Source organism: Scardinius erythrophthalmus (assembly GCF_964197995.2).
Source record: "Scardinius erythrophthalmus genome assembly, chromosome: 7".
Lineage (NCBI taxonomy): Eukaryota > Metazoa > Chordata > Actinopteri > Cypriniformes > Leuciscidae > Scardinius > Scardinius erythrophthalmus.
In genome coordinates, this window is record NC_138227.1 from 20,062,546 (window position 1) to 20,075,107 (window position 12,562).

General features: G+C 37.3%; 1 protein-coding gene across 1 annotated transcript in view; it reads right to left on the minus strand.

Moving 5' to 3' along the window:
* Positions 1–7,270: 7,270 nt before the first annotated feature.
* Positions 7,271–12,562, minus strand: part of pitpnm3 (PITPNM family member 3) — a 91,191-nt gene continuing 85,899 nt past the window's right edge. The window contains exons 18-20 of the mRNA XM_081370690.1: positions 11,518–11,646; positions 11,025–11,413; positions 7,271–9,709 (exon numbers count right to left, since the gene is read on the minus strand). Of these exons, the coding sequence (XP_081226816.1) occupies positions 11,093–11,413; positions 11,518–11,646 (450 nt within the window). The 3' untranslated portion in view covers positions 7,271–9,709; positions 11,025–11,092. The remainder of the gene's footprint in view (positions 9,710–11,024; positions 11,414–11,517; positions 11,647–12,562) is intronic.

Sequence of the window (12,562 nt, forward strand, 5' to 3'; positions counted from 1 at the left end):
ACGTCAATGTGGTTCTAAATCCATATGAACTAACATGAGGCCAATGATTGGATCTCACAGCATGAACTGCATTCAAGAGGGGGAAACCGTGCTTTAATTACAGGCGTATATGGACGATGCAGTTGTTAGAATTCAGAATTTATTGTCCTTTTATAAAAAGCTAGTTTTCAACATAGGGCCACCGTGATAGTTTTCTGACAAGGAAATATAGGCCTATAACAGATAGCACAATATCATTTAGGGAATGTTTGATATTGGTTTGCTTGACCTTACAGCTGAAAACCAGTGTCAGGATGCAATAGATTATTCACTTCAATAAAAGTGCAAGAGTCAAAATCAGTGTACATTCCTAGAATTATTCCGAGTCAAAGCAGCAGGCTAACTTGGGGTTAATTGTTTGTAATATGTCATTTACTTATGCTTAATTCTGCAAATTTAATTTTCTGCACCAGATTTAGTGCATCGTCAAGGTGTGATCATCCACTAATTACCCAGGATGGGGCGCACAGAGGAACAGGGGTCTCCATGGTAATCGCAGGATTACTATATGCTAACATGTCTTGATTTATAAGCACACTGAAATGCATGATTTAGGCTGACATGGTGTAGATTGCGTTGTCATGTTTTGCCAACAATAATACGTTTGAACAGGTTGTTGAAGACAGCTAACAAGACGATTCTATGTAGTTTTAGAAGCAATTAAATTCCGAGGTGCCCAGACTTAAATAGCGGTTCAATGACAGTCTTGTCGGTATTCACTCCACATAGACATCCCGATATCACCAATAAATTGCTTTAGAGAGCAGTGAGGGTGACAGCAAATGATAGGGCTAATGAAATTCTGCCAATTATGTTGAGTCTTCACAACTGTTATTTAGTTTGCTGGTAGTCTAAATCAATACGGCTTGATTTCCACACAGATGCATCAATTTCATTGTCGCACAGTGTGTGACTTATGTGTCAGGTGCTTGTTTATTCCTGTTCCTCACCAGAAGTAGGCTCTCAAAATACTCTCAGCCCACTTTTGGCTATTTCTGTCAGGTATAATGTATTGTCCTCTGCGTTTAGCTTTGGCAGTTTGGAATGAAAATAACCCAAATGTGAAGAGCCTTTCACCTCCTGTGCTTTCTGTATCAGCCGGTTGCAGGTATAGGAAAATAACAGCATCATTTATCCTGCTCAAACTCTATGACACATTTGTAGCTATAAAGAGTTGGCGAATGTGACTTTTATGCACTTTACTATTATAATTCAGCAAAGTTTATGCAGCAGTTGGCAGTGAGGCAGCTTCAGTTTACTTTTGTTTTGTTGTTTATGTTTATATTGTTATTAAAGTTACGCTTGCCAGTACCTGCCTCCTTCTTCCCTAAGTCTTGAACTTTGTTATATATATATATATATATATATATATATATATATATATATATATATATACACATATACATTTATATATATATAGACACATACATATATATATATATATATATATATATATATATATATATATATATATATATATATATATATATATATACATACATCCTCTCCTTATACAGTCATCCTCTCCTTAATACAGTGTAGTCGCCCTGTCCCATGTGCAGAAAAACACCCCCAAAGCATGATGCTACCACCCCTATGCTTCACAGTAGGGATGGTGTTCTTGGGATGGTACTCATCATTCTTCTTCCTCCAAACACGTTTAGTGGAATTATGACCAAAAAGTTTTGGTCTCATCTGACCACATGACTTTCTCCGATGACTACTCTGGATCATCCAAATGGTCATTGGCAAACTTAAGACGGGCCTTGACATGTGCTGGTTTAAGTAGGGGAACCTTCCGTGCCATGCATGATTTCAAACCATGACGTCTTAGTGTATTACCAACAGTAACCTTGGAAACGGTGGTCCCAGCTCTTTTCAGGTCATTGACCAGCTCCTCCCGTGTAGTTCTGGGCTGATTTCTCACCTTTCTTAGGATCATTGAGACCCCACGAGGTGAGATCTTGCATGGAGCCCCAGTCCGAGGGAGATTGACAGTCATGTTTAGCTTCTTTCATTTTCTAATGATTGCTCCAACAGTGGACCTTTTTTCACCAAGCTGCTTGGCAATTTCCCCGTAGCCCTTTCCAGCCTTGTGGAGGTGTACAATTTTGTCTCTAGTGTCTTTGGACAGCTCTTTGGTCTTGGCCATGTTAGTAGTTGGATTCTTACTGATTGTATGGGGTGGACAGGTGTCTTTATGCAGCTAACGACCTCAAACAAGTGCATCTAATTTAGGATAATAAATGGAGTGGAGGTGGACATTTTAAAGGCAGACTAACAGGTCTTAGAGGGTCAGAATTCTAGCTGATAGACAGGTGTTCAAATACTTATTTGCAGCTGTATCATGCAAATAAATAGTTAAAAAATCATATATTGTGATTTCTGGATTTTTTTTTTTAGATTATGTCTCTCACAGTGGACATGCACCTACGATGACAATTTCAGACCCCTCCATGATTTCCAAGTGGGAGAACTTGCAAAATAGCAGGGTGTTCAAATACTTATTTTCCTCACTTTGTATATATATATATATATATATATATATATATATATATATATATATATATATATATATACATATACATACATATATACATATACACACACACACACACACACACACACATTTTCCCAGGTTTTGAAAACCTTCGGTCCTGAAGAACCTGAAAGGAAGAAAGGTAAGGACAGCATAAAAAACCTGCACACTTCGAATTAAGCATTAGCAAATTAATATGACCTTTTTTACTATAATACTTTGGAGAAAGATATCCATCAGCAATTCGGTTTTCAAATGCTTTCAAATGCTGCCTGGTTGGTAGATGACCTGAATGCTGCCATCTTTGCTCAGGCACCATTCTAGAGATATTTTTAGCAAGTATATATGTCAGACAAAATAAACTCATCACCATTCCTATATCAAAAATAAAATAAAAAAACAATGCATGCCACACACACTCAAATAGTTTAAATTCGAGCCAGTCATCTAATAATTTTTGTTGTTGTTGAAAAAAGTGTTGGTGTGCCATGAAGCCAAATACACAGCTATGCACAGCTTGAGCATACGCTGTTACACAAATAGAATAGAGAGGAAGAAAGAAATAAGCAGCTAGACATCATGTTTGCAAATCTTACATTGACAAAATCAAACAAGCACATAAACATATACTAAAAAAAAAGAAGAAGAAGAAAAAAAACCCTCATTAACTCAATAATTAATAAGTATTAAGAAATAACCTGATGACGACCGGGTTACCGCCACCTGCCACTTAAAACACAGAGTCCACAGTTTCCATCTAATGAAGAGTGGCATTGTTCGACCATTTTAGAGAGAATGTACTTTCACAGATAATTGGTTTCAAAACAGCCACTTTGCTTTGTGGTTAACACTGCAATATATTGATCGTTACACAATCAAAAAGTCTAGTACATAGTGCACATCCTCTCTCGGGAATGAAAGCGGTAACAGTGATTGAGGCTGTCCGGTACATGCTAACCCTCAATGTCAGGCTGGAGGATGGTTACGCTCTGAACCAGGACATCAGGGTGGTCACGTGTCTCGCTAAATCCCCTGAGGCTTCCAACTGTGGAACAAAACCCTCAATAGAACTTTTTTTATCTGCGTCTGTCTTCTCCAAATTGACTTTTTATACACTAGACCAAAAGCAGGAGCAGGTCAAACTGCTTTCTCAGAGCCTTAATGGGATAGAAAAAAAAATGTAGAAGTTACCAGATCAGATTATTATCCTCTTCCTCAAACATCAAATTTCATGATTTGATTTCCTTTCAAGTTATGAAAGTATATATACTAGATGTGCTAAAAATCCAAGATCGTATAGTTCGTAAATCTCAAAATAAAACTCCCTTTATCACTTCCAGGCATCAATAGTTGGAATAGATGATGTAATAGTTATTTTTCTGGATGGGGTAAATATCAAATTATGGGCTATCTCAGGAAGCACGACTGAATCATCTGAATGATTCAGCACAATGATTTCAGCATCTAATAGAATAGGTTACACACTACAGTAAGGCTGAATATCATCTAAAACCCACAAAATACAGGGAATTCAAGTTAAATGTTGATGCTTAGGTTGAAGGCAGAGTCCATTGTGGTGTCTGTGGACAAAAAGAGAAAATGTGTTCTAGCCTACAATACCATGAATGCCTGGAAATGAGAAAAGTAGAGAAGAAATGAAACAAGAAAAAAAAAAAAAAAACTAAATAAAAAAAAAGCAAAAATCTAAACCCTAGAACAAAATAGCAATAAAAACCAAACCAAACTAAAAACTAAACAAGAAAGAAAACCAAGCAAAACTGCAACAAAGCACAACATAAAACCCCTAAAAGCTCAAAAACCAGAATGTAACAACAAAACAAATAAAAGAACAGCGAAAAATAAAAAACAAAAACAAGATTGAAACAAAGTTTCACAGTACACACACACACACACACAAAGAAAATCACACAAAGAGCTAAAGCAGAAAACAAAAGAAACGTGAACCCCCCAAAAAAGACCTGTTCACATTTATAAGGTCCTTAGCATACGCAAATCCTACAAATTCAAATTGTATATTCTTGCATTGTGAATATTTTAAAATCCTAAACTATTTTCTGTTATTTCACAACCGTTAAGACAGTAATGATGATTCTGGACATCTCAACAGTGCCTTTAACAGGAGCTTGCTAGAGACACTGCTGGATGCTACACGACTTTCCCATGAACGACAGTGAGTTGGGAACTAGTCCCCGGGGGATCATGGGCTTGACCCTGCAGCTGAAGAATGTTCTGTAGCAGGATATGAATTCTGACAGCCGCTGCATGTAATAGTTTGTGCAAGAGAACGCTAGTGTGTGTTTATGGTTATTTTGCAGAAGGTTTTTGCTTGTCAGGTCAAAATAAGTCCTGTTCTTAAACCAGAATTGTCCAGGAAGTCATTTGATACTAAACTGCAGTCTCAGAAAGTTTCCAAAGCTCCAGATCATCAAATCTGCACCACAATGAACACTGAAAGTGTTCTACTGTAGTGGAACTACTGGTCTTAGGGGGCCTCTTGAATGGAATCATATCTATGTGTTTGATTGGCTTCCATTAAAAGGATGGATAGAAAAAAAAAGAAACTAACTAAATTATGTTGCCGTGCTGGGACCAATCTTCAAAATGACTTGTGGCAATGTGACATTATTCATTTTTAAAGCTACCAAGTTAAATCTACAGTATTATATCAGATTGAAATAGGCTCGGTCTCTACTTTGTGAGGTTTCAAATATGGTCCCTGCCTTTGAAAAACGTTTGTGGCATTTCTATAAAAGGAATAGAGTTCGGATCAGATCAAACGAAATTGCAAAGTGTTCAAATTTGTATTCATCTATCTTTTAAACATCCACAGGTCAGGATGGGACATTTTCTAACCAAAGCAACCCTGACAGCTAAATATAAACATGATTTTGCAGAGAGGATGATTAATTAAAACGTTCATTTTGGTGATAAAACAAGTGATTATCTGCAATATTTGCAAAGAGGAATTACCACGCGAGTATGGTAAAGATGCATTCAATCAAAAATGTGCAACAATGCTGGCACGTCGAGAACAATAGATTAAAGAGGGCCCATCAATAATCCCAGCGATAAATTCACACAAATTGAACCTGCCAACCTCTCCAGCACATTTCTGGAGCATTAATCTGCTAAAGTGTGTGAATTGTGATAAAAGGACTATTTCCATTGCATGCAAAAGAATGAGCGGGATACATTCATTAAAGGGATAGATCACCCAAAAATGAAAATTCTGTCATTAATTACTCACTCTCATGTCGTTCCAAACCCACAAGTTCATGTTCGGAAGACAAATGAAGATCTTTTTGATGAAATCTGAGAGCTTTCTGTCCTTCCATTGACATCGACGCAACTGAAACTTTGACGCTTCAAAAAGTTCATAAAGAGATCGTAAAACGAATCCATATTAATTGAACGGTTTAGTCCAAATTTAAACAGAAAACATAAACAGAAGCTCAACTGAACCTGCTTGACGCACGAGAATGAACCTCATTGGTTCTTGTAGAAGCTCAAACGTGCTGCGTTACACGAGAATGAACCTCATTGGTTCTTGCTGAAGCTCAAACGTGCTGCGTAACACGAGAATGAACCTCATTGGTTCTTGCTGAAGCTCAAACGTGCTGCGTAACACGAGAATGAACCTCATTGGTTCTTGCTGAAGCTCAAACGTGCTGCGTAACACGAGAATGAACCTCATTGGTTCTTGCTGAAGCTCAAACTTGCTGCGTAACACAAGAATGAACCTCATTGGTTCTTGCTGAAGCTCAAACGTGCTGCGTAACACGAGAATGAACCTCATTGGTTCTTGCTGAAGCTCAAACGTGCTGCGTAACACGAGAATGAACCTCATTGGTTCTTGCTGAAGCTCAAACATGCTGCGTAACACGAGAATGAACCTCATTGGTTCTTGTAGAAGCTCAAACGTGCTGCGTAACACGAGAATGAACCTCATTGGTTCTTGTAGAAGCTCAAACGTGCTGCGTAACACGAGAATGAACCTCACTGGCTCTAACGTCAAGCGAACATGCTTGAGTTTCTGCTACCTATGGAAGGACACAAAGCTCTCAGATTTCATCAAAAAGATCTTCATTTGTGTTCTGAAGATGAATGAAAGTCTTACAGGTTTGGAACGACATGAGAGTGAGTAATTAATGACACAATTTCTTTTTTTTTTTCACATTTTTGGGTGAACTAACCCTTTAACAGTAATAGCCACTGAAAATATTTGTGCACCTGCTGACTTTAAAAGACCTGCAACAATATCCTGAAAACTGTCCCTTGAGAGGGAAAGAAAAAGTTAATTTCACTACAAACCTGTTGTCTGCACATATTTCACTTTCAAGAATATAAGTTATTTAAGCTTAGTTCAAACTACTCAGAGTGGCGGACACAATTGTGTGCTGAAGACAAAACCGACTGGTTCGTTTTGGTTCAAAATCACTCACTCTTTTGCTCAGGGATAATTTACACCAGCGCAAAAGCGATTTGCATACATATTAAAGAATAGGTCAGTCCATCTAAAGCGTTGTGACTCTTGACAGAGTATTTAGTATAATAACACTGAGCTGCTTCCTGTATGTGTGTGTGTGTGTGTGTGAATTGATAGAGCTATACTCAGAAAAAGTCACAACTTGAAACATCTTCACAGTACTGACAGAGCCAAAGTTTAAATGGATATATCGAGCAGGTTTTACAATGGTTTATTGAGTTGGTATACAGCTCGGTATTGGCCAAACAGAAGCACATCCACTGAAATAGACTGACTGGACCAAATACCACAATAATACATGTTGTCAAGAGACCTTTTATGGGAGGCCACTGACACAGTTGCGTATTGAATATGTCCTTTACATGTTTTTAAAATACAAATATACTTTTTCACACACCATCCAAGAATATACTGTAGATATTAGACAAATAAATATACATCCTGATAAGGCTGAAAACAAGTCCATATACAGTATATTGACAATTCAGCAATGTCGTTTCAATGATCACACACACAAAATAATTAAAAAGTCTGCCTATAAAATCTACACAAATTACAGGCTCGGTTTAAAACTTTAACTATCAGAGGATCAAAAGGCCACTAGCACAATCTCTGATTAAAAATATATACAATAAATACAAAAATATCCAAACTAACACTCACACAAGACTTGCATACACGGAATGTACATGCACACATATAGATACAGATCCACACAGACCAAAACACTCATGCCTACCCACTTTCACACAGTTTCTAGGGCAATATAAAGAATTACAGTTAAATATACAAGTAAATAAAATAATACATACTTTAGTTGTGAAATTGCAATTTTCAATAGACAGCCCCATACAAAATACCAAAAAATCAGTAATTGCAATAGGAAAAAATGTGACATTACAAGAACTACTGACTATGGACACCCTCTGGCAGAGTCATGGTGACACCAGCATTATAACGGCCTGATAGTGTCTTTTGTTCAAACACAGTAGATTATTTACATTTTTTTATTGTAACATCCTCAAGTATAGCATCAAATACTAATATAGTATGTTCTTCAACAAGACCATCATATTCAGTGAGATGGATTTACATGTAAACAATATCAATGTCTGTTTGCGCAAGTCGTACCAAAAAAACTGATTAATGTGACAAAGACATCATGACAATCAAAGTCACGTTACGATACAAATTTAAAACAGTAATTTGGCAAGTGCACTACAAAAAATATTTTCGCAATCAGATTTTTTATTTTTGGTTTACAGTCAAACTATATAAATATTCTTAACAAGATGCATTTGCTTAAGTAAAAAAAAATAAAAATGAAGACGTATTTAGAGGATATACACTACCATTCAAAAGTTTGGGGTCAGTAAGATATTTTAATGATTTTGGAAGTCTCTTATGCTCACCAATGCATTCATTTGATAAAAAATACAGTTAAAACTGTAATACTATGAAATATTTTAAATAACTGTGATGACAAAGCAAAATCATAATATTTTATGGAAACAGTGATGTTTTCAGGATTCTTTAATGAAGAGAGGGAAAAAATGCATTAATTTCTTTCTTATGAACGGTAGTGTATATTCTTTAATACAATTCTTTATTTTTTTTAATAATTATTATAATAATTATAATTTCAGAATTATTTTTCCTACCCTATTGGAATTTTCATTCAAATCTAACAATTTTTCTTTTCTTTAACTATTCCCAAGATATACTGTCTAAAAAAACAGAATTCTTATGCTTCAAGTAAATTTATCTTGTTTTAAGGATGTTTAAATATTTGTACTGGAAAAAGAGACAAAATACTGATTAAGAAAATGCTTTATTGCAGTGTGAGCACTGCTGCAGTCAGCTATTGCCACGCTCATAAACATCAAACACACTGCAGTATGTTTGTCTCAGTGCCACTTATATTTACAACATGGGTAAGAGACAGGCACAGAAAAACCATCGATGGTTATAAATCTGCTTCTGCTGTGTACCAGAGAGCTGCGAGTTGTGGCGTGACCCGTCAGAGGAGTGGGCGGAGTTCAGCAGCATCGCTGTCAAACTGTGTTCTGGCTGAGTGGCTGAACAGAGACGGGGCGACAAGAGTTCAGAGCAGGTCGCCACACTGGCACAAAAGGTTAATGTACAGTTTTGCAAGTCCATCTGGCCACAAGCGGGCCGTAGACAGCCGCCCAGAGAGCAGACAAATGCCTGCAATATTAAAATAGAGGGATTATTGCAAGAGTCAGCGCTGCCACCTGTCCGAGCAGCGGGATGCTCGCCCTCCCTTTTCCTCCGTATTGCTTAGGCACGAAGAAATTTGATGTTTTCACTTATCAGATATCCTCTTTCTTCCTGACAGGTGATGAGAGGAATCCTTCAGAGGATGCTAAATAAATCCAGAAGCTCCTGACGTACAAATCCAAAGCATCACGGACGGATGAAACATGGATGAAATTGAATTTCGAAACAAGACTCCTCTGCTCCTGCTGCTGAAACAGTGCATCAGGACTCAAAGTTTGTGTGCCGCTGCGTCAGATCCATTCGGGCGGCACTTCACTTTTATCGGCTCAGGTGGGATCTGTCTTATTATATGGTGTGTAATATCTGCAGAAGTAGTAAAGATGCTGTGAGGTTGAGGGAGGAGAGAGATTGTGAATTAAGGAATGCTTCGCACAGCAGTCACGCTCCAATGAGCGCCCATATAAATATCTATTCCATTATGAAAATCATCAGAGAAAATTACAAACGGCCGTGGAAGGCATCTATCTAATCATTATTTGGAAAAAGGGAAGAGCGCTGGAGTCGGGGCATGTCTAGGCACTCTATTTGCGGATCACCGGGCCCAGCAGAGAAGCCTCCCAGTTGCACATTTGCATTCAGATTTGCGCAGCGTGATGAGATATGAGGCGGTGGGAGGCCCAGGCTATATTAATAATCCTTCAGCCTTTTCTACAGTCCTGATTATGAATGAGGTGGAGCTGGAGGAGGGGTACCATCTGATTTAATGTAGATGTTTGGAAGGATGTCGAGCCACTTGTACAGTCCCTAATCACTTTTTTCCAATTTGACGGGATAAAGCCGCTAAATTATGCAAGGGGAAAACCGATAACATGTGGGGTGAGGTCTTACTGGGGTCTGAATACAAAATATGGGTTATTAATTCAACGATGCTGAAATCGAATTTAGGAAAATTTTACAGCACAATTGCGATGAGATAAGAATATTAGATTTAAAATATGAACATGCTCCATCTTCATTTAAAATGTATTTATAATGATTAGAGACAAAATCAAAACAGCCTAAAAGGTTGTTTGACGAAGGATACGTTTGAGTGTTTAAAAATGAGGAAAAAACTGAATGGGGCTAAATGTTTTTCATGGATTACACTTTTTTTTATTACCAATGTATTTTTTACTCACAAATAGCTATTTCTACCATTATACAATTTTATTGTATATTCATTTGTCACTTTTTATTACCAATGAATTTACATGACTTTTCCATTTTGTGATTATAGGGTTATTCAAAAGAAAAAGCTATTTCTACCCAATAAAATGTAAATTTATTATACATTTTAATGTATATACATTTGTACACACACACACACATATATATATATATATATATATATATATATATATGTATTCATTATAAAAAAATATATTTATTAAATGACTTAAAATGATTTTATTAATTTCCATGACTTTTCTGTCCGAGGAACAAATTAATATAGAAAATATGATTTTTTTAAAGTTTATTTTAAATCTTTTTGACTTATTTTCAATAATTTTAAGTGATCTTGCGGCCCCCCTTGGAAGTGTGCTGAGGCCCCCTAGTGGGTCCCAATCCCCCTGGTTGAGAGCCACTGGTCTAGAGCATGTTTACATTCAAATAGAATCGCAGTGAAACGCAAAAATGTGTTTTGTGTGAATGGCTTACCTAGGCTCTGTCCACCGAGTGATCATTCCCATGTGTCCTTTTTCCACCCCTGCTATGTTTCTCTTTGGTCAGGGAGTGGTGTCACCACGGTGCATGGACCCCCGTGCCCACATGGCATTGCCCGGACCCCCTCCACCCCCGTGGTCCTTGTCCGACTCGGGTTGGCTCTGAGCTCGTTCTGGCTTAGGGTTGGGTGTCATGGGCGGATCAGGCTGCTGCACCGACATCGTGCGACGAAGGTGTGTGCGCTTACACAAGAAGTCCGGTTTGGCCGAAAGACCAAACGAGCCCTTTCGAAGCACCATTCGCACTGAAGAGGTCTTCTTGGGCCGGGCTCTGTGACTGAACTGCAGGGAGGAGAGATGTACCGCGTAGCCCTCGCTCAGAAACTGTGATGGATCACAAGACGTGAGAAAATATTAGAGAAAACTTGATCATTTTTGACCAGTTATGGTGGAAACTGAATGAAAGGCAAGGAAGAATCAAAGTTAACCTGGCACTGATTCTGGTACTTCTTGGAGGGCCGTCCCACTATATATATCTGGTTGGGGCTGAGGTCCAGCATGCTGTAGACGGAAATGTCCTTCATGGAGCCATAGGCACAGTTGATTTTAATGTGACACTGCCAACATGAGAAAAGGTCAAAGTGTGATAGACGGCCTGAGGATACACTACGAAAACACCTCAGTTCCTGTGTGACTACTCGTGCGTGAGACAGGAGAAGTGAGAGAACTACTGTAGGCCAAGAGATACAAAAAAGGAATAAAGAAAAGTGATGTTCATTCCTACTATGTGGTGTGGTATACTTTTATGTCCCCTTCATACATGTCTAATATACACTGTTGTTCAAAAGATTGGTGTCTGTACATTTTTTTGCAAGAAGTTATGAGAACTTATTCTCAGTGTCACATGATCCTACAGAAATCATTCTAATAGGCTGATTTGATGCTCAAGAAACATTTCTTACTATTTTTAATGTTAAAAAATTGCTCTACTGCCTAATATTTTTTTGTGGAAACTGAGACAGAATTTTCAGGGGGTTCTTTAATGTATAGAAGTTCAAAAGAACAGTGTTTATTTATTATAAATGTTTTTACTGTCACTTTTCATCAATTTAATGTGTTCTTGCTAAATAAAAGTATTCATTTCTTTAAAAATTTTTTTAACTAATCCCAAACACAATAAGCCCAAAAACTGAATTTTAAATAATCTCACTGGTTTTAATGGATGTTTCCAATTCTGCCATTTTGTCAGGTGCTTTTGACATGAAAATCTGGCAATTTAATAAACAATTAAGGTGTTTCTTAAATTACAATATTTAAAATCAATGCATGTTTTCTGAAGAAAACTGTTTTAATTGGTAATTAATTTTTAAAAATATAGGTCCTCAACTTCACTTTCTTTCATGTTAGTCTACCTACCAAAAGCAAGTTCCTCAATGACATCATCCTCCAGCAAGTGACATCGTTTTTGGTGGCAAGACAACAGCAAAAACACCACTAAGTATTAGAAATGTTTTTGATGAAATCTGTGATGTT